The 19,871-nt window shown below is 39.4% G+C and overlaps 2 protein-coding genes across 5 annotated transcripts; one reads left to right on the top strand and one right to left on the bottom strand.

Annotated features, from left to right (window-relative positions):
- Positions 1-67: 67 nt before the first annotated feature.
- On the bottom strand, positions 68-5,550 carry cops4 (COP9 constitutive photomorphogenic homolog subunit 4 (Arabidopsis)). The gene is made up of 10 exons (XM_034095572.2): positions 5,381-5,550; positions 4,528-4,607; positions 4,271-4,422; positions 4,079-4,182; positions 3,839-3,992; positions 3,553-3,703; positions 3,280-3,450; positions 2,731-2,846; positions 2,207-2,291; positions 68-980 (listed from the first exon to the last, which is right to left on the bottom strand). Exons 1-10 carry the CDS (start codon positions 5,452-5,454, stop codon positions 847-849), a joined length of 1,221 nt encoding a protein of 406 aa, XP_033951463.1. The 5' UTR covers positions 5,455-5,550; the 3' UTR covers positions 68-846.
- On the top strand, positions 5,529-19,769 carry lin54 (lin-54 DREAM MuvB core complex component). 4 transcript variants are annotated; one of them, XM_034095570.2, is made up of 15 exons: positions 7,557-7,877; positions 7,999-8,019; positions 8,516-9,279; positions 10,359-10,470; positions 10,587-10,720; positions 12,983-13,135; positions 14,218-14,419; positions 15,103-15,176; positions 15,275-15,469; positions 15,567-15,658; positions 16,171-16,242; positions 16,381-16,483; positions 16,570-16,707; positions 17,251-17,453; positions 18,071-19,769. In XM_034095570.2, exons 3-15 carry the CDS (start codon positions 8,536-8,538, stop codon positions 18,270-18,272), a joined length of 2,424 nt encoding a protein of 807 aa, XP_033951461.1. In that variant the 5' UTR covers positions 7,557-7,877; positions 7,999-8,019; positions 8,516-8,535; the 3' UTR covers positions 18,273-19,769. The 4 variants fall into 4 exon arrangements, with proteins under 4 accessions (XP_033951462.1, XP_033951459.1, XP_033951461.1 ...); XM_034095571.1 differs by lacking the exons at positions 7,557-7,877; positions 7,999-8,019 and adding an exon at positions 5,529-5,595; XM_034095568.2 differs by lacking the exons at positions 7,557-7,877; positions 7,999-8,019 and adding an exon at positions 6,417-6,524.
- Positions 19,770-19,871: the final 102 nt, after the last annotated feature.

Here is a 19,871-nt window from a genome sequence, read left to right as displayed (position 1 = left end):
GCTGTGAGACTCATGAACTCATCCTCCAAATAGTTTTTTATAGCAATAGCAAAATGGGACTATATAACAATGTGTTGTAAGATTTATTATCATATCCTGAACATAAAAAACAGCTGTGAAACATTTTGTCGTGCCAGTTTGATGACTTTTTGATGACTTTATATACAAATATATATCTTGCTTTGTGAAATGGAAACGGTTCATTAGGGAGTGGCTACACAGGGAACTTATTTATAAAGAAAGAACATAATAACTGGTAGCCAAAAGAGGACTTTGCCGATTAAAGCTACTGAAAAACTCATTTGAGACCATGCGGTATGAATTCTGACTTCAATGGCAAAATAGTTGAATGAATCGTTAGTGAAGCAGAAATTAAACTTGAATGACACGACCATGACGCTAAACAATTGCTTTACTCTTTGTATTTAATTTTCTTTCCGGACCGAGAAGTTTTTACATGAAGCCAATAAATCAAGAATAACATATGTTGCTGTGTTGTTATGTCAAGTAAAAAACAGGAGCAAGTGTTGGAGCACAAAAGCGTAAACAGACCAGATGTCCCCAGAGTCATTTGCCTAATTCTATGTCCACTATCTGGTCGATCACATCCACATTCCTAACATGCCATGTCAATATTATGAAGTCACACCTAAAGGTAACAATATACAACTCCTCTGAAGACATCAATGCCAGACACAGATCTGAGAAATATTTAACTATTTTCCTTTTTGGCAAAAGTAATAAAACAGTGTTGTCTGAATACGTAGTGATGGTGATACCAGGGATTCTCCTTGGATGCTTCCATTACTGGGATGATGTTTGATTTGTTGGGAGGGTTGGGGGAGTTTACTGGGTCATCTGGGATTCCAGGGCCTGAGCAGCCCACTCTGGAGCAGCAGCGCGGATCTTTTCTAGGAGGTTGTTGACTTGGAAGCACAGAGACTGGATCTGTTTGTCCCAGGTAGGGAGGGCTTCCCGGGCTGTTAGACATAACATGAAAGGTAGAAAGGGCATCAAATACATTTGCATTTTATGACCTGTGATCCACACATTTTCATATTCAAATGCTATGTGGTATTCTATCAAAGCACTTCCTCCTTCAAAAGCAAGGTGTGCTGTTTTCTTATCATTCCTGTATGAAGAGGGTGCCCCCTACTGGACGCAAATAGATTAGTTAGTTAGTTTGATACTTTTAACGTTATTTTTGTTAGATTTATTATTTATTCTTTAAGTTAACTGGGGCCTTATAATTATTAGCCTTTGGTTTATTATTGTACCAAAGTGTTCAATCTTGAATCATTCAATCATGTATCAATAAGGTCAGGGCACTTCCATCAGAAGTGAATATAACACCAAGAGAAGAGTTCCTATCACAAGAATTTTTTTTTTGTCAGAGCCCCTCGGGTACCTTAAAGGTGGGGTAGGTCATTTTGGAGAAAGCAGCTCGAGTGCGCTAGAATTTGAAAATACACAGCCGGAAAAAATCTGCCACTTCCTCACAGAGCCCCTCCTCCAACACACACGAACGCGCACATGACCAATGAGGGCACGAGATAAGTTTGTGCCCCGATGGAAAGCTGACAGGCAGGTAGGCCATCCAGTTACTTCAGATGATTGGTCGTGCTTTTTACAGTACTACGGCTTCCACCGATGACATTTTGTTATGGATTTTCTGTCAAAGCACTTCAGATATTCATTGCTATCGGGATGTTAAGAGCATTCCATGGAATATAACAAAAAGTGTATCTCGGGCCGGTTTCTCAAACTTACCCACCTTTAATCTCTGTTTTGCTTTCATTGTCCAAATGCTATATTTGCAGCAGTAGTCTTCAAGGTATTGAAGGTGTTCAATTAATTGTTTTACCCTGTCTCCAAAATGGATGTGTTATTTATTTTCATATCTTTCTGATGTGTGTGCCTACAAATAGTAGAAAAACCAAAACCTGAGATAGGAGAGCCTTGTTTCACTCTAACTATATATGTAACTACTGTGGAGCCCAGAATACTTCTGACAGTTTGGTCAAAATAAACTAAATAATGAAATCTAATGATTCCATAATTGAGTTGAGCGTTTGCAATGGAATACATTTCTGTATTGATGATAACTATAATGTTAAATTGAAAAAGATAAATACTGAACTTTGATCCAAAAGCTAGCAAATTCTGTCCTTTATCAAATGTAAAAAACAATTGACTTTCAACTCACTCTCAAAGTGTACAATGCTATCTATCTGGTCGATGAAGCCATTCATGCGTCCTTCAGTGATCATCTGGGAAGCAATTTTCTCAGCCTAATGACAAACAAAGGAAGAAAAGCATCTCAACATACATAATGGCAAATGAACAGCTACACACATTTAATACATTACATAACATTTATCTTCTTTAAATCGTACAAATGTCCCTGCATAGCTGAGTAGAAAAAAATAATTGGATTGCTATAATTCATCACTTTTGATGAAGAGGACTGGAAAGATGTATTGCTTTGAGCCTTTTTTTCTTTCTTGTGCTTGAATGCATCCCACACACACATATAGATGCTGATTATGTTAAATGCAACTGAAACAGATTATCATTAACAATTCTGTGCTCCATGCAAAGAGTCAGATTGAGAACAGAATTAAGTATTAATGTTCCATTTACATAAAGTAAACTTGTTTATGTGTAATTCTGCACTCACTTACTATACCTACTATAAAAGACAAAATATGAATCTAAGAAATGTCTAACCTTTGCTGGGGGGATTTCCAACAATGCTCCTAGTTCTTCAAACGTGATGTTGTTGTAGAGTTTGCTCGCAGACAGGAGGTTGTGTTCAATCACTGCTCTGTCAAGGATGCTGGAACCTGCAAGTGAGACAACACACAACATAAAGTGCATTCACAGACCAGTCAGGTTCCCTCATTCCTTGTATGAGACACATTCAGCACGGACAAGCCAAAAATAAAATAAAACAACCGCTTTGAAGCATTGCCCAATCACGCCCAGCAATGCACCCAAGAGTGGCTCCACATGTTGCTGCACTTGGATTTAACCATTGCAGTTTGTTTAGGCTGTTTGGTGAAGTTTGTCAAGATCTCTGCAAAACCACATGGGGTTCTTTTTGAATGAGCCTAAACATTCATACTCATTCTGCCTCTAAATTATACTTTACATTTGTTAAAGTACTGTAGCTTTAATAAACAGGCAAGGCTCACGTGGCCTAGGCAGCAAATATATCAGCTATAACCAGTTGTAGAAGAGAGGGTTGGATTATTAACATTTTGCCAATTCACTCACCATCTGCTGTGGTGGCTTTCTGGTGAGGCATCAGCATGGCAGCAAACTCCTGCAGCTGGTTTCCTCTGATAATACGGTCCAGGTACATCTTCTCCAGAATACCGTAGGCAGCCAGCTGTTGACAGCGCTCATCTTTAAAAAGAGTGGCCAACATTCGGGAACGCTGCTGGCCTGAAAACAAAAACATGACAACGTTTTTGGCATCGTACAAGGAGTTTGCCATTAAGATTGTCTATGAAAATGTAAGCCTAAGCACAATAATGATGGTCGTACCTGCAGAGGCCAGTATGGTGCAGTTTAGCGCATGTTTAAGTGCCTCCAGACGTTCAGTCTCATGGACAATTGACTTATACGACAGCTCGTTGTATCTTTGGGCAGCTTCAATGAACTTCCTCCTGAAGTCTAGCACTCTGGCATAGCACACCTACACATTTAAACAGCATTCAAAAGTGATCAAAGGCACTACATAAATAGTTTACTGCAAAGTCCCTAAAAGGTTTTATTAAGAACTATTTATTCAATTGCAAAAGTTACAGTTAAGCGTAGACAAGCTGTGTACCTTATAGTGTATCTGTAGCTGTTCATTAGAGGACTCGTTCTGAAGCAATGAGGCTCTGTTGATGTAGGCCTCTGCCTGCACTGGATCGTCGTCCTCCAAGTAGAGACGGGCAATTTTCAGGTACGTATCCAACTTATAGTCAACATTGTATTGCCTAAGGAAGGAAATCAAAAGGTATGGCAAGACCTGGGAATATTACAAACATTGTCAGCAAAATAAATCTGCTATTAGCTTACTTACTTCTGTCCTGTTTCCAAGGGAATACCAACTAAAACCTGGGCAGCATTTCTCCAGTCTCCCTCCTTTTCATAAATGGTTGCTAAGTGCTGTCTGATTGAGGCTACCTGAGGACATAAAGAAGAACATTATGCATTTGATTAAGAATACTGATGTTTATTGGCCTAATATATAAGAGTGTGTGAGGGTATTTACTTGTTCCTCAAAAGAGATGACCCTTGGCTGAATCTTTTCCAAGGTGAAGTGATACACTGCTTTAGCTGTGGCGTCGGGCAGGTTGGGCAAATGTGTGCAGAAATCGGTGAGTAGTTGTCTCGAGATGACAAGACTAACATTTTCATTGACCACTGTAAAAGAAATGTAGAAATACTGAGGTAAGATGTCCTCCTGTTCACATACAAATAAGTTTGTGGTAAAAATATGATGCGTTAAAGAAAATGGGTACAGCATACTTGCTTCAACAAAGGCCTTCAAGGATTCCAGTTGCTCAGCATCTGTAAACTGAATGGCCTTCTCTAGAATTTGTCGATATCTAGAAAAAGATTTACAGGTTAGAAACTACGCCCCTGGGTTTTTGAGGTCCATGAAACTCATACATGGAAAATCACAAGGCTAGGATTTAATAATGGAGATTAACATAAAACAAAAATAAGCAGTTTTTATTCCACTCTACAGCATTTAATTCCACATTCTGTTCTTCCTTATCTTATTCTATTTTACATGTAGGCTACAGTGTATAGACTCCTGCATTTACTGGGTGACTTGCAACATCCTCTGCAACATAAAGCTTAGTGTTAATTATTTGACATACGTAGTTTACTTCTTTGGCTTTTTGTGTTATATACAATCATTATATTGCATTGTTGGAGGACCTGGGACTTACGATTGTCATTGCTATAACTACACTGTTGCTACTGTGCATATGACAATAAAGCCTTTGAATCTAGAAAGCTATGTTGTGTTAACTGTTAAGTTAACTGTGTAGCTAGTAAACAGTGCTAATGCTAATATGTTTAAATGTAACATTAATGTAACATTAACTTTAGCAGTAAACTAGCCACTTTAATATCGCCCAACCGTGGTGTTACAATTTAAAGGACAATCTGTAAAATAAAGTGTTTGACAGGGAGTTATAAACAACCAACGTTTACCGGGCTAGCTAAATGTATGGCTAATGTAGCTAGGAGGCTAACGCAAGCTTAGCTATCACATCTATCTCATTGCTAGCTAACATTTAATGTAGCACTTACTTTCTCAAATTTTAAATAGCATGTATAAGGAAGTCTTAAATATAGTGTTACATACTTGGCAGCAAGATCTTTGTGAGATCCAGTTGAATTAATCAGCTGTGCAAGCTCCTGCCTCACGTCGGTCGCCATTGTCGCCTGCAGAAGTGTCAACAACACCGGCTTCCTCTGCCAAGAGCGGGGCGAGTCTTCCGGTGTGAGGGTCGGTCGACTCGGTCCTCCAGCAGACAGACAACCGCCGACAGAGGCTGCTGGCTGCTCTGGTTAAGAGAGGTACCTGTCACAAACCTCTCTGCAGAGGTCGGAGTACGTTAATTTAAAACGTACTTTGTTGCCAGAGGTGGGAGAAGTACTCAAATATTGTACTTAAATAAAGAGGTAGTAGTAGTAGTAGTAGTAGTAGTAGTAGTAGTAGTAGTAGTAGTAGTAGTAGTAGTAGTAGTATTACAAGTCCTGCAATCAAAATATACTGAACGTACCAACAGTTAAAATACTCATTATACAAATTGACCCATTTCAGAAAATGTGTTTATAATTATTAATGCATTAATGTGTTTATCAAAGCTGGTAAAGGTGCAGCTAGATGTAATTACTTTGTATGCTTCAGGGCAGTTTGTGAAAGATACTCCAGGTGTAACCAAAGTAAAAGTGTTGAATATAATTCAAATCACTCATCAAAATTTGAATAGTAACTACACTTTTTTGTGTGCCATTTGCTCTCTCTCTCTCTCTCTCTCTCTCTCTCTCTCTCTATATATATATATATATATATATATATAAATAAGTATGATTTAAAAAAACAGGCTACCTTAATTTAATAAAAGAGCCATACATTAACCTTTTTGTTTTATTTACATTATTGGTATATGTATGAACATTTCATTATTTATCTATCTTTTTGACTTGCAAAGTTGAAGTTATAAAGCCTCTGAATGTTATTATGGTACGTCTGCATACAGGGCAATATCAATGTTAAATTAACAAAAAATAATAAATAAACTGTGTAAAAAAAAACTAACAACATAATATTGTTGGTAGTGTTGCTGCACCTTTAAGAATTACGTAACAGTGACGTAGTACGCGGAGGGCGTGGTCCACTTGTGAAATGTCAGGGTGGAATGGCGCTCGGCGCGGTATTTTGAACAATCGCCTTTTCCTTTCCTCGTTTTATCTGGAAACGTTGCTCAGTGTAAACATATCGGGTAAGGTGCCTATGTGTTGATCGTTTCTAGAGTTTGCGACACTACATCCAACAGAAAGCCGCAAACTTTAAGGGTGTGTTCAATGTTGAGATATATTGTTGTGCTAGCTAGCTTGGGTTAGCAAGCTCAGCAAGTTTGCTAATACTGGACTGGCTCTATTAGGCTGATGATGAAGATGATAGCGATGCTTACACACAAATAAAGGGCACAGGGGCCAGGATATTCCCTGAAACTGGTCCCTTACAGTGTTGTGTGTGCGGACACAAAGTTTGGTTTGTATCAACAAACAATATATTGACTATAGTGCACATATGCTAAATTAGTGCTTCTACAAATGGAAAGTAAAAGCTAACTTAGCTGAACAGTGAGAAGCGTATTTTGAGTAGTTATGTCGTGGTAAAGCAACTAATGCACAACAACTGGTCTTCCTGTGCATGCTGTCAAAAACATTACAAGAGTACAAAGAGTTATTACCTTTTGCTTTGAGCGTTTTACATTTGACTTAGCTGAAAACCTCGCATTGTATCTGTTGTTTTTCTTATTTAGAAACGGATCTTGTATGTATTGACCTGGTGAAAAATAGGACTAAAATGGTTAATTTATAACTGGCTAAACAGGTTAAGTTTATTCATAGCACATTAAAAGCACAGGCCACACATGCCTACAGTTAAATATATTGTTGCAATTTCATTACGTGAATTGTCTGACCTAAAATGATTTAATCCAGATGGACGTCTTAAGTGACAGGATGAATGATTGAATGCTAGCATTGTTTACGTTGTCAGAGTCTGCCAGAATAGTTTACTTGCTAGTAGATCACAGTTACTAGCAGATATTATGATCGGATTTCATGTGTGCGAGCTGTTCTTTTTGATGTTTTAGCTTCAAGTAAAACATATTAAACAAATTCCTTCATCCTAAATACCTATGTATTAGCCGGAGAGCTAACATAGTTGATGACGAGGTAAAAATGGCGGATCTTTCGAAATCCAACCCCGGCCTGAAATAGTAACGCAGCCAGCAAACAGCTTGTCGCTTTTCTCTCACTCTTTCCCTCAACTGGGAAACACTTCTGTGGGTGTTTTACTCAAACGAGTGCAGATCAGCACTGTTTTCTTTTGGTGACTTTCCTCCGGGAGACGCGGAAACAATGAGGGCATTTAGCAGTGAGTGTGTGGTGAGGGTAGGGTTCATATGTGCGGTGTTTCGGTGGATTAATGTTGAGTAGAGAGCAGCAGGACAAAGATGATCGCTGCGGCCTAATGCTAACCCAGCATCAGCTGTCAGGCTGTGTCAAACATGAGAGGAACTCAGACGTGACTCGTGTACACCTCTCCATTCATTGACCCTCACGTGATTACTGAAATATACCTGCATTAAAGTACGACATTGGGTATTTTTCTAACTGTGAAGAAGGCTAACTCGCTAGCTTTAACTGTTTGTTTATTTTTCTTGCAACTCCTGTCGCAAACAGACTGCATCATTATCCATTGATGTATGTATCTTGCAACTTAATCTTGCACTATTTCATTTTAGTTTCTTCTTGCACTATTTGTTTTATTGTTACAAAAAAGTTTGATATATATATTTATGTTGTATTGTTGAACTGGGATTTAAGATTGTAATTACCATAACTACCATGTAGCTACTGTGCATATGCCAACACATCCTTTATATCTTTGAATCTATATGATTTATTAATTATGTTGACAAATGCAATATAAATGAATAATATGTATTTTAAAATCAGAACTCTTGTTTATTGCAAATAAATGAATTAACTTTTTGCAAAGTAATACAAATATTGTCTGTCATCCCTCCAAAGTGCCTTTTTCTAAAAAAAAAGAAGTAATATTTCCCCTAAATCAGATTTAAAATAATTGCATTAAAAAGATGAAAAATGTTTAAACCTCCAAAATGTGAATTTCTTTGACACAAGGAAAAAGAGTTGCATTGTTTGTCTTATTGTATTATTTTTTCTGGATTAACAGAGAGCTGAGACTTTGCAAGCATGGATGTGGTGTCACCAGAGCTCAACAGCCTCCTTCCTGATGAGATCATGGATACTGAGGCCATAGAGGACATCCCTCACTCCCAACCTGGCGGCGGCACCATGGTCCAGTCAGCCAGCGATGACGCACCGCTCCCAATGGAAACGGATACACCCATGGCTTCAGAAAATGTGAGACTGTGTTCAATTGCAACTTCAACCGGACACACTCAGGCTCTCACCACGTCCACCGCCTCAAACTCCACATTCATCATCAGCTCCGGAAGTCAGCTCCCCATGTCAATTTCCAGTTCATCGCCATCCCTTCTTACCTTTAAACCAGCAATGGCTACTTGCATAGCCACCACCAAAACCACAGATAGTTTGACTGGGACTACTTTCTCTACAAGTGGATTACAGAAGCTCACAGCTCCGTTTACTATCTCTGCTGCAAGCCATCAGATCATTCTCAACAAGGTGGCATCAGAAGCAGCAAAGTCTGCGGGTGGTCCACCCCAGATCATCAAGCAGGAGGGACAAAAGCTTTTGGTCACAGCAATAGGAAAGTCAGGGCAACCTATAGTTTTGCAGTTACCCCACACAGGCAGCAAGCCTGGCCTTTCACAGACTTCAGGAGACCTGAAATCCCAAGCTCCACAGTTTAAAGTGGTGACTATTGGTGGCAGGACGGAGCTGAAGCCAATACTGGGGAGTCCTGGAAACCAGCTGACCACATTACAGGCCCAGCAGCTGAAGACCATGCAGGTAACATTGTGTTATAGTGCCATATTTAAACATTAGAATGTTTGTTATTTCACCAATGAATTGCCCAGACATAATGTGCTCCATATCAGTGTCTAATTAAATATAATTACCTTCAGATTTGACCAAAAAGACATAAGAAACTGTTAAAAAACTGTTATTTAACCTTAATTTACATTGTAACAAATAAATGACTGGCTTTGTTTGACTGCAGTGCTTTGAATCCATTGGCCTGTCCAAGTAGATGTTAAAGTGGGATTTGAAAGTCAAAGCTGGCTAAATAAAATAAAAAACAACTGTTGTTGCGCCTGCCCTGTTTACTCCAAACATAGTTTGGTAATTGGAGAACAGATGAGAGGAAAAGACGAACCATTATACGATGACAACTTATTGGGGACCCTGGACAGATATATTTCTTTGCTTGACTTACCTGCTTCTTTGTCTAATGCTGGCACAAAGAGACCTGTCAGTCAGTTTGCTATCAAAAACAACCTTTCGGTTTACATTTTTTTTATTGTGGCATGACTTGCAGATTTAAAGAGAGAACAAAATATTGAATTTGATGAGTTTGATGCATACATGCTCAAAGCTCTACACATGGTAAAGAATAGCAGTAGAATCACTTTTTACAATTACTAAAAGAAGGCAATGATTCTGATTTGTTATAAACCCGAGCATGAACCTTTGAGTTTAAAGAAGTGGATGTATAAACCTTTCAGCTAGAAACAGCATTATGAGTTATTACTATAGATGTCTCTCCAATTGCATATGTATGTTTTGTGATGGCACAAGTTCACACCTGTGTTTGCTAGTATCATAGGAATAAAGGATGGGGTATTTGAGGAATAAGCGTTTGATTGGATATAATACAACTTGATTCCCCATCAGGCAGTTGGGTTGTTTTACTGTTTAACCACCAGTTATGGCTGCCAACAATGAGAAGTTAGGTTTCTAACTTACCATTGATGTATCAAGTATGCACTTGAAGTCAGGAATTGTTTAGATAAAAAAAAAAAAAAGCGCTGTTGTTCATTTTTGAATGGGAATATAATGCGAATGATTCTGACTGAATATTTCCACAGATTGCGAAGAAAACACCAGTGTCCTCGGCTGCACCAATCAAGTTTATCATCACAAAAACTGTTAACAGCAAAGGTCTAAGTCCTCAGACATCAGTTACTCCTGTTATCGCAGGTACGTTTATTTTTATTATCGTTGTGTGTGTTGTAAACATATTATCAGTGATACATCTTTTAAGTTGTGCTGTAATGAAGCCATGTTTTCTCAAATCTTGTGCTTTTTCATTAAAGGACGGGTCTTGACGCAGAGTTCCCTAGGGATGCCCTCAAGGACTATCACTCTCTCTGAGCCCCACAACACTACAACACTACAGAGCATAACTGGCAAAAAGATTGCTATTTCGCCGCTTAAATCTCCCAGCAAGGTACATTCTACAGATTCATCCTTATCTATTTGAATGAAGGATTTTTCCCACTCTTTTTTTCCTGTTATTTTGTAAAGGTTTTCCAGTTCGGTTAAGTTGTGACACACTGCAGATGCCTGGAAATACAATCAATTCAGATGTCATGTGGTCAAGCTTAAAGGACAGTTCACCCCTAAAATCAATAATGTATATTTGTTGTCTTGTCATTAAGTTAACTACAGTTGTGGTGCTCAAAGTATTGGCTCAGAACAGTCTCATAATACACACATGCACACAGAAGGATCCACACTTGTGTTTTTCAATGCACACACAAATGTGTTCCGTTTCATATACATGTAAATAAAATCCAAATACAGAAAAAAGTTTGACATGTGTATTTTTGATCCTCACATATTTGTTTTCCGTTTAAATCCCCTGAACCTGCAAACAAACCGCTTCCTGTGCACGGATCGCTGTGCATTCGTGTGTGGGTTTTTGAGACTCCCCTGACGCTCAGCCGATTCGTACTTGTAATTGTTTCTATCTAAAGCCAATCAGATGTCTCCTCCATTCTAAGCAAATCACATGAGCGCGCCCCCACGAGGGTAGATGTCTTGGGTTCATGGTACTTCATGTACACATTTTGCGCTGTCCGGTCAGCTCGCTAAACAGAGGGCGGAGCTTCAGGTGATCATGCAGAGCTTCAGGTGATTATGCAAAGCTGCGTGTCTCCGTCAGACTCAGCAGCTGATCTGATCTCTCTCTCGCGTCCGGTTATACTTCACTCGCGTTTGTGTCCATATCGATCAGATCCAGCTCTCCTGATCGGCCTTTATAGAGAGCACCGATCAAACTATCAAGAGTGAATATCGGCCGATAATGACCGGCGCTCATTATCCCCCTTCAACTTCATACAGACATAAATAAAGCAGCTGTATTCGCCACACAGGAAACACACATTAAAAACGGTTTTGCCTGCCGTTTTTGTGTACACAAGCATTCATCAATGGTTCGGAAAGTGGCGCTGTACCTTAATAATATAAAGGCTTGTATTTGCGTGCATTTCCTGTTCGGAAAGTGGCAATGTACTGAGAGTGAAGGGTGTCCTGAGATTAGCGCCTGCAGGCAGGCTCCATGGAGCTGTCAGCTCCGGACTGCGCAAAATGCGTACATGAAGCGCTACGTCATGAACGCAATAAATCTACCCTCGTGGGGGGTGCTCATGTGATTGGCTTAGAATGGAGGAGACATCTGATTGGCTATAGATAGAAACAATTAGCGATCCGTGTACAGAAAGCGGGTTGTGTTTGCAGGTTCAGGGGATTTAAACGGAAAACAAATGTGAGGATCAAAAATATATATGTAAAACTTTTTTCTGTATTTGGATTTTATTTACATGCATATGAAACTGAACACATTTGTGTGTGCATTGAAAACACAAGTGTGGATCCTTTTGCGGAACATGAAATACAAGTGAATTCTTCTGTGTGCATGTGTGTGTTATGAGACTGTTCTGAGCCCATATAAAAGTGCCAAAACAATACATGTGAACACTCAATGGCAATGTCTCTTTCAAGGAATGATGTCCTAATTATCATGATAATCTACTGTAAACGGTTTCATATAGGAACTTAGAAAATTAAAGAAAAATGACCACGGCAATAGCTCCTACATGAAACTGCTTATAATCACAACAAGGTCTGTGGATTAGCTTAAATGACCATGGAGCTCGTAAGATTTTCAAATGTATTGATTTGGCGCTTTGAGCCCCTCGAGCCGAGTGGCCTCTTGCTCCATTACATTTGAGAAAATGCAGTCATCTGTGCAGCTGATACCTCCAACCCTGGAGAACACACACCAGATCTGTCCCTTTTAAGAGGGCTGTAACATTTTCCTTGGAGCACAGGTGTCGTCAATAATCTTAACGATGTTCTCTTTAAGACATCCTGTCATCAGCCAGTATGCACACACTCACGTGGAAAACAGCAATCATTCATGTTATTGTATACCCCTGTGTTTGCCAAGTCAAAAATATCCACTCTGACAAAGGTCTCTTACTCTTAAGGCTACATTTGAGTGGTGTTTTCATTCCGTTTCGGCAAAAATATGCAGAATTAATTTTTTAATTAAATTGTTTGAGACCCATTAGCAGTAACTTCCAGCTTCATGCATTACAACAACACAAAATAAAGTAGGTGTTTTATATTGATATGTATATCAAGTGGTTTATCAGGATAGTATTTGGACTGATTGTGCTGTGCCTTCTTTGTTTGCCCCTGCCAGGTGACTGTGGTTTCTGTGGCTTCTCCGACCTCCAACGCCTCTCACAAGTCAGTGACGCTGCCCGTCAATGTATCTCTTGGACAGCAGATCCTCACTGTCCAACAGTCCACACCGGGGTCTCCAATCAAAGTGACCACGAGCCAAACCACACAGGTAAGATCCGAGCTCTTCACTGTCTATTGTCGTTTCAAGTATTGGCTCGCCTTCCCTGATATTGAAACAGATGACAAGGAGAGACGTGTTTGACAACTTCTGCAGCATTGCTCACGGCACAGTCATCTCTCTTTCAGCAAAGACAACACAGTGTGTCAGGTTAACCTCAGAATGTGATGAGTGTCGCATTACAGACGTGTGTCAGTGGGACAGTAGACGCACATTAAAACACCTTGTTCGATGATGTGCTGGAAGTAGAACTGCAAATATCTTTGTATCATCAATTAATCAGTCATTTATTTTTTTTAAGACAAAACTCATGATTTGGTCTAGAAAAGGTCAGAAATAACTGAACGTTTTAAAAAATCTGTTTACCATGACAAAACGGCAGCAAATCCTCACAACTTAGATGCTGGAAGTATATTTGACATATTTAAATTATTTATGATTGTATTAACTGCTTCTGTTAAACAACTTATGAACAACTTGCCCCAACAGCAGTAAACCTGTAACTTTAAATAGTGTGGTGTTCTACCCTATGGCTAATACATGTAATACTACTGCTTGCAAAGTAAAGCAGCATAAAGAAATATGAAGGTGAAAAAATATGCTGATTAATTGTTGTTGAAGATTTCCCGCTTGAGCCTTCCACCACAGCTGTGTGTTGTCCATCTGTTGCTTTGTTTGCCTTTCAATTGACTGATGCAAAGTGCAATGTGTTGGGGTAAAAAAGGTTTTATTACTTTCACTTCTGGCAAAGATGGCTAATGATTTAAGGATGTGCCTTTTGTTTCTATTTACAGAGCAGTTGGTATTATGGGCAATATAACTTCTCCAAAGTTTCATTCTATTCTAACTCCAATGTGTTAAGGACACAGTCCACTTCCTTCTTTCATTACAAATGTCTGCATTTGACAGAATTTGGTATAAAGGACCCAGGTTCTTTCGGACTTACTGGTTCTCCAAGCCTTTTAATTAAGTGAAAATATTCTTACATTTAACTTGACTCACAATATTGTTGATTTATCTTTCTGTCATTTATACCTAAATCTCTGACTCTTGTTGTTTCTGAATATTTTCAGGGTCTTAAACCAGGGCAAACTGTGACCGTGGGCGGAGTCGGCGGCTCCCAGTTCAAGACCATCATCCCACTGGCCACCCAGCCGAATGTGCAGCAGATCCAGGTTCCAGGTAGCAGGTTCCACTACGTCCGCCTGGTCACAGCCACCACAGCGAGCAGCTCGGGGCAGCCCAGCGGTCCCAGCACCAGCTCTCTACAGAACGGTAACTTTGACACTCTTTCACACATGGTTCCCGGGAAAGTACTGGGATAACCTTTCATACACGGCTTGTTTATTTCCCCTATTCACACAAACACGACATTCAGTAATATTACCGTCTTGTGCCATGGCAATGCCAGTATAGATGGGTCGAGAGACATTTAAGCAGATGGTGGAAATGCAACACTTCTAAACATAAACAAAACAATTGAAACCCTTCTCAAAGCCACAGAAGAAGATGGAGGGAAAGTCTGGATTTATGTGACGTCTCAAGTTTCAAGGCTCTATTGTCATTAGCACATTAGCTACAGAGTTAATCAAGAACTTGCCAGAGAATTTTCATGAAAGCATTAGCGTTCATTTTAAACTCTTTAAACCCGTATGTCATCAGCTGAGTCTTGTGCTTAGTTTGGTCGCTTTACGAAAACAAGTCTTTCATAAGACGGTCACAATTTTACCTCTTTATTAACAAGTCAGCCGTACATGCGTTTTACCTGAAATGTTACGAGTTTGTGAGGTGGGAAATTCTTGCGATACAGATTTTCCACAATATTGATCCTTGTTTTCATTCACACACGACCCACATTTCAGGGATGGACTGCATGTGTAGGGTTTATTCTGGTAACAAACGTAGATGACACTGTTGAAGCTCTTCTGTTTCAACTCGTGTTTCTTAATGTCCCACAGCTAAGCCTATGATGGTCAGCACAGGAGCCGTCAGGATGTCGGTCCCAATCGTCCCGGCACAGTCCATCAAACAGGTAGCGCTGCCATTCTGTAAAGGCCTTAATCTTTATTCAAGCAGTGTTTTCTTGTTTAATGTCTCGTGCGATGCATTCATGGTTTGTTTTCCTTACAGATGGTACCTAAGTCCCTAACATCAGCAGCCATAGTAACCACCACTCAGACCCAGCAACGCCTCATCATGCCTGCAACTCCTCTACCCCAGATCCAGCCCAACTTCACCAACCTCCCCCCAGGTACCGTTCTGGCCCCAGCTCCAGGGGGAGGGAACATGGGATATGCAGTCGTCCCAGCACAATACGTCACACAGGTCAGTGGTGTTTTGGGTGCGAGGTTTTTCTTTTTGACTGACTTATCTTTGATGTGCATCTTCTGAGTATTTTCTGTGTGATCTTCCTCTCCTGTAGCTCCAGCAGAGCCCGTTTGTGACCCTCGCCAGCAGCTCTGCTTTCACTACGAACACCGGTATCCAGACTCAGGCCAGACTGCCCCTCAATGGGTAAGGGTTAGATGTGGGACAGCACAACGACATGATGGTTTTTAAACCTGTTTTTTTTTCTTTCAAAAATTGTGAAAACTTAGTAAAAATATTGTAATGTGGACCAAAACAATTATTAGGACTCGATGGGTAAAATATCTTGCCTACTAAATATATTTTGTTTAAATAGTTTGTATTAGCCAAAAAGCTAACTTGATTATTTTAATGTGGCCTCTATAATCTCTATTGTGCCAGAAGACTTGTTTTTAAAATTGTTTATTATTAAAGGATCTATTTTTCCTGTTGTATTAAACAAAATGTCATTGACTAAAAATATGGAGCAATATAGCGTACTGTGGACTTTTGTTGCATACCATTCCCCTCTTTACCCCTTTATCTCCCCCTACAAATAAAATAAATGTGTATATACTATTAGAAAATAAAATCGAATCTTGTTTTTCTTTCTAAGAATTATCGGTTTAATGTGCTTTAATATAAAGGTCATCGAAGTAATGTTATTCACTGGCTTACAGATTGTCAGCAGCAGAAACGACCTCAAGACCGAGGAAACCATGCAACTGCACCAAGTCACAGTGTCTCAAACTGTAAGTATCACTGGGATTTAGACCTGTTTTTAATGTTGAGACTTTGTAACTGTAATCATCGGTAAATAATAAACTACTGGCAAACATGTCAGTCCCCTCCTGTTTTGTTCATCCAGAGCTTTGCTTCTCTCCCCCTAGATACTGTGACTGCTTTGCAAATGGAGAGTTCTGCAGTAATTGTAACTGCAATAACTGCTTCAATAATCTGGAACATGAAACGGAACGTCTCAAAGCTATAAAAGTAAAGCAGACATTTTTGAGATTTGTTTTTGGGCTGAGCTGCTTTTATGTCATACAGATGAATTAAGGTTTAATGTGTTTTCGCAGACGTGTCTGGACCGGAACCCTGAAGCCTTCAAACCTAAAATAGGTAAAGGCAAGGAGGGAGAGTCGGACCGCCGACACAGCAAAGGCTGCAACTGCAAACGCTCGGGCTGCCTGAAGAACTACTGCGAGTGCTACGAGGTGGGCTTTCCCTCACTCTGTTCTTTTCAGGACCTGTTTTTATAATTCTGATTCTAGAAATCCTTATAAACTCTTTCAAGGTTTGTATATTGCTTGCATTTTTAATCAAATGCATGAAACTGCTTCAAATTGTAATCATCACAAAACATGTTGTTTAAAGCACAGAAGGCCCTTTTCACAGCTGCTATTTTGACTTTAGCAGTGTAATCACAGGTGTAATTAATAACATTAATGATGGCCCTGTTCCATTTAGCTTGGCCCTGGTGTTGTTCATGCTGACTCACAAGAATGGCTGTGACACTAATTAGACAGAGACCGTAATCAAATGTATTGATGACAACTGTGTTCATCCCGCTTGGACTCATAATTGCTGCGATTTCAATGTAATGCAGTAAAATAATTGATATATTGTAAATATTTAATTTACATACAGATGTAAAAGTGCTTGAAGATGACTTAAGAAAATAGATGATTCATCATAATTGTTTAACCCAGTTTGTCACCTGACTTGATTTGTATTCTCTCCTTTGTCTTACATCAAAGGCGAAAATCATGTGTTCGTCCATTTGTAAGTGCATCGGCTGCAAGAACTTCGAGGAGAGCCCGGAGAGGAAGACGCTGATGCACCTGGCTGACGCCGCAGATATGAGGGTTCAGCAGCAAACTGCTGCCAAGACCAAGCTGTCGTCACAGATCTCAGACCTGCTCATGCGGACCACTCCTGTCATGTCAAGTGGAAGCGGGAGGTACTGTAAACACTTTTTCTCTACAACAATAATAATGTACAGTGGCACTTTGGTAGTAATAATTTGCATTGATACATTTCATTATTGTACACACAAAGCTTCTACTGTCTGCTGACATATTTTGGGGAAAAAATGTATTTATGAATTAAGGGATTCATTGAAAGATGAATGAGTCTTTTGCTTTTTTTGATTAAATCAAGTTTCTTTAATGACTAGTCCACCAGTGACTGCCTAACTTTAAGAGGTCAAGTTTGTTTTGACTGCAGCAAAACATTTATGTTGGAAAAGCTAAACATATGAATATTATTAAAAATATCATTTAATAAACATGGTGGATTAAACAGTTATTGAATTGTATCTTTATTGGAAATTCTTTGGATCACACAAGTTGGAAACAATCTTACGCAGCAACCATTGCAAGCTAATTCTCTAAATAGTATAATACTAATAATAAAAAGGTCTGCAAATGTGCAGAATACCGAATTCAAACAATAGGCATTGAAAGGGTAAAAAACTGTTGTAAAATTCAAGCGTTTTAAGAATTAAAATGCCCTTTCAAACACCAAGAGAAGGGTAATCTATTTTCTAACCAAGACCCTGTCCTTCTTTTCTCTTAGGCTGCCATTTACGTTTGTAACAAAGGAGGTTCTTGAAGCAACGTGCGAGTGTCTGCTGGAACAGGCCAAAAAGGCGGAACAGACTCATCAGCCTCAGGTGGAAGCAGAGCGGATGATCCTGGAGGAGTTCGGACACTGCCTCATGAGGATCATCAGCTCGGCGGGGAAAGCCAAAGCAGACTGTGCTTCTATCAATTGCTAGGCCAAGCTTTTTGGCTCTCCCCCACCCTCTAACATGCACACAGCTGCGGGGCCGAGAGAAACAGATGACTCTACTCTCTCGGACCCCTGGGGTTTCTCTTCTGCAAGGAACAGGTCGTCTCCTTCCTCTAAAGGCAGAACAATGGCCTGAAAGTAGATCCCCCCGCCCTTAGCAGGCAGAGGTCAGCTGGAATAATAAACATTGAGCAGATGTTTGCAAACCGAAGGAGAAATGGACAGAGCACGTCGCCTCTGATGGATATTAAAAACCGTTCTCACACTTGTTCACCTGTTATGGACAGAAAGGACTGAGCAAGGTAGTCCACATGGACTGGAGTGTTTCTCTACTTAATTTTCCCTACAGGGCTCTATAAAATGTGTTTCTGTCCTCCAAACTTTTGTTCTTCCATTTTATTCTATTTTCTATTATTCTTTCCCCCCTTTGAGTTTTTTTCCAAAATGAAATGCCTTTTTAATTTTAATGTAATCATTTGTGCTTACAGTAGAACATGTATCTTTTGATATTTATTTTGACAAGTATTTGTAATCATTGTGAGCGCTAATATCGTGTGACTTTTAGTGCTGCAAATTGTTAATTACTAACCAAGGCTAGGCTAAATTGTGTCGGTGAAATGAGTAGAGGCAGTCCTGGGTTTGATCCCTAAAGGCAATCGTAAATTGAATACACATATGGATGAATGCATTATGAACACACACAGCACTGTGCTCATGATTGTTGGAACATGGCTGGATTGGCGAAGGTTCACGTTTCTCTTTGTGCGGTTTTCTGTTTGATCAGTCACATGCTTACTGAACATTAAAAACACCATACATGGGAAAAACAATTGAGACCTATAAGACTTGTTCAATTATGTTTCTCACTAGAAGAGAGTGGAGAAAGGGGGTCTGAAGTTTTTTTTGATGTCAAAGTGGCAGAAATTAGAACACTTCCATCAAGACATCTCATGGTAGGAGCACAGGAGTATAACATTAAATTAATGGCTGAAGTAATGCAACTAACAAGGTGATCACACACGCATAGCTGATGATTGGTTTTGTGTTACAATTACCACAGATAAAAAAAAGAAAGAACCAGAGACCCATATCTGCCTCTTGCATTTGTATTATACATTATACCACAACCCTTTAATTGCATCGTAGAACATTGCTTATTTGTTTCCATAACTCCTATATATTTTTTGTTATACTGTTAGTGATTTCAAACCATAAAATCTGTTTTAGGTTATATTATTTTTGGCAAAACTGGGTTGTTATGACAATTCTAGTTCAGTTCACATTGTGAAAACAGGGCAATTCAAAGATTGAAATTGGGAATCTAATTCATCAAGAAAAATCGATATGAAGTAATTCTCAACCTGGGAGACTTCAATCGTAAATATATAACTCTGGGGAAAAGGTGCATGGATGTGCCTTTTCAGTCTGCCTTGCAAATCAAAGAAAGAGTATTTCATCACAAAATAAAAATGTACTACATCCACCCTTTTTCTTGAAACTCAACTCTGACAACACATGTTCAAGAAGACAGTTTGTGAGACCCCCCACCAAACTCTTATAAAAAATAGTCGTTTGGTGCAAAATT

The sequence above is a fragment of the Pseudochaenichthys georgianus genome, chromosome 12 (assembly GCF_902827115.2).
Source record: "Pseudochaenichthys georgianus chromosome 12, fPseGeo1.2, whole genome shotgun sequence".
Lineage (NCBI taxonomy): Eukaryota > Metazoa > Chordata > Actinopteri > Perciformes > Channichthyidae > Pseudochaenichthys > Pseudochaenichthys georgianus.
Note: the sequence above shows the minus strand (reverse complement) of the source record. Positions and strands in the feature narration are given on the sequence as shown.

What these genes read in the sequence shown, in the direction of transcription:
- cops4 (XM_034095572.2), bottom strand. Translation starts at nt 5,454, where the DNA reads ATGGCGACCGACGTGAGGCAGGAGCTTGCACAGCTGATTAATTCAACT. An exon ending in TCATCTCTTTTGAGGAACAA is followed by an intron (nt 4,183 to 4,270) that starts GTAAATACCCTC and finishes TTATGTCCTCAG; the next exon opens with GTAGCCTCAATCAGACAGCA. An exon ending in GAAAGCCACCACAGCAGATG is followed by an intron (nt 2,847 to 3,279) that starts GTGAGTGAATTG and finishes TCTCACTTGCAG; the next exon opens with GTTCCAGCATCCTTGACAGA.
- lin54 (XM_034095571.1), top strand. Translation starts at nt 8,536, where the DNA reads ATGGATGTGGTGTCACCAGAGCTCAACAGCCTCCTTCCTGATGAGATC. An exon ending in AACGTCTCAAAGCTATAAAA is followed by an intron (nt 16,484 to 16,569) that starts GTAAAGCAGACA and finishes GTGTTTTCGCAG; the next exon opens with ACGTGTCTGGACCGGAACCC. An exon ending in ATGTCAAGTGGAAGCGGGAG is followed by an intron (nt 17,454 to 18,070) that starts GTACTGTAAACA and finishes CTTTTCTCTTAG; the next exon opens with GCTGCCATTTACGTTTGTAA.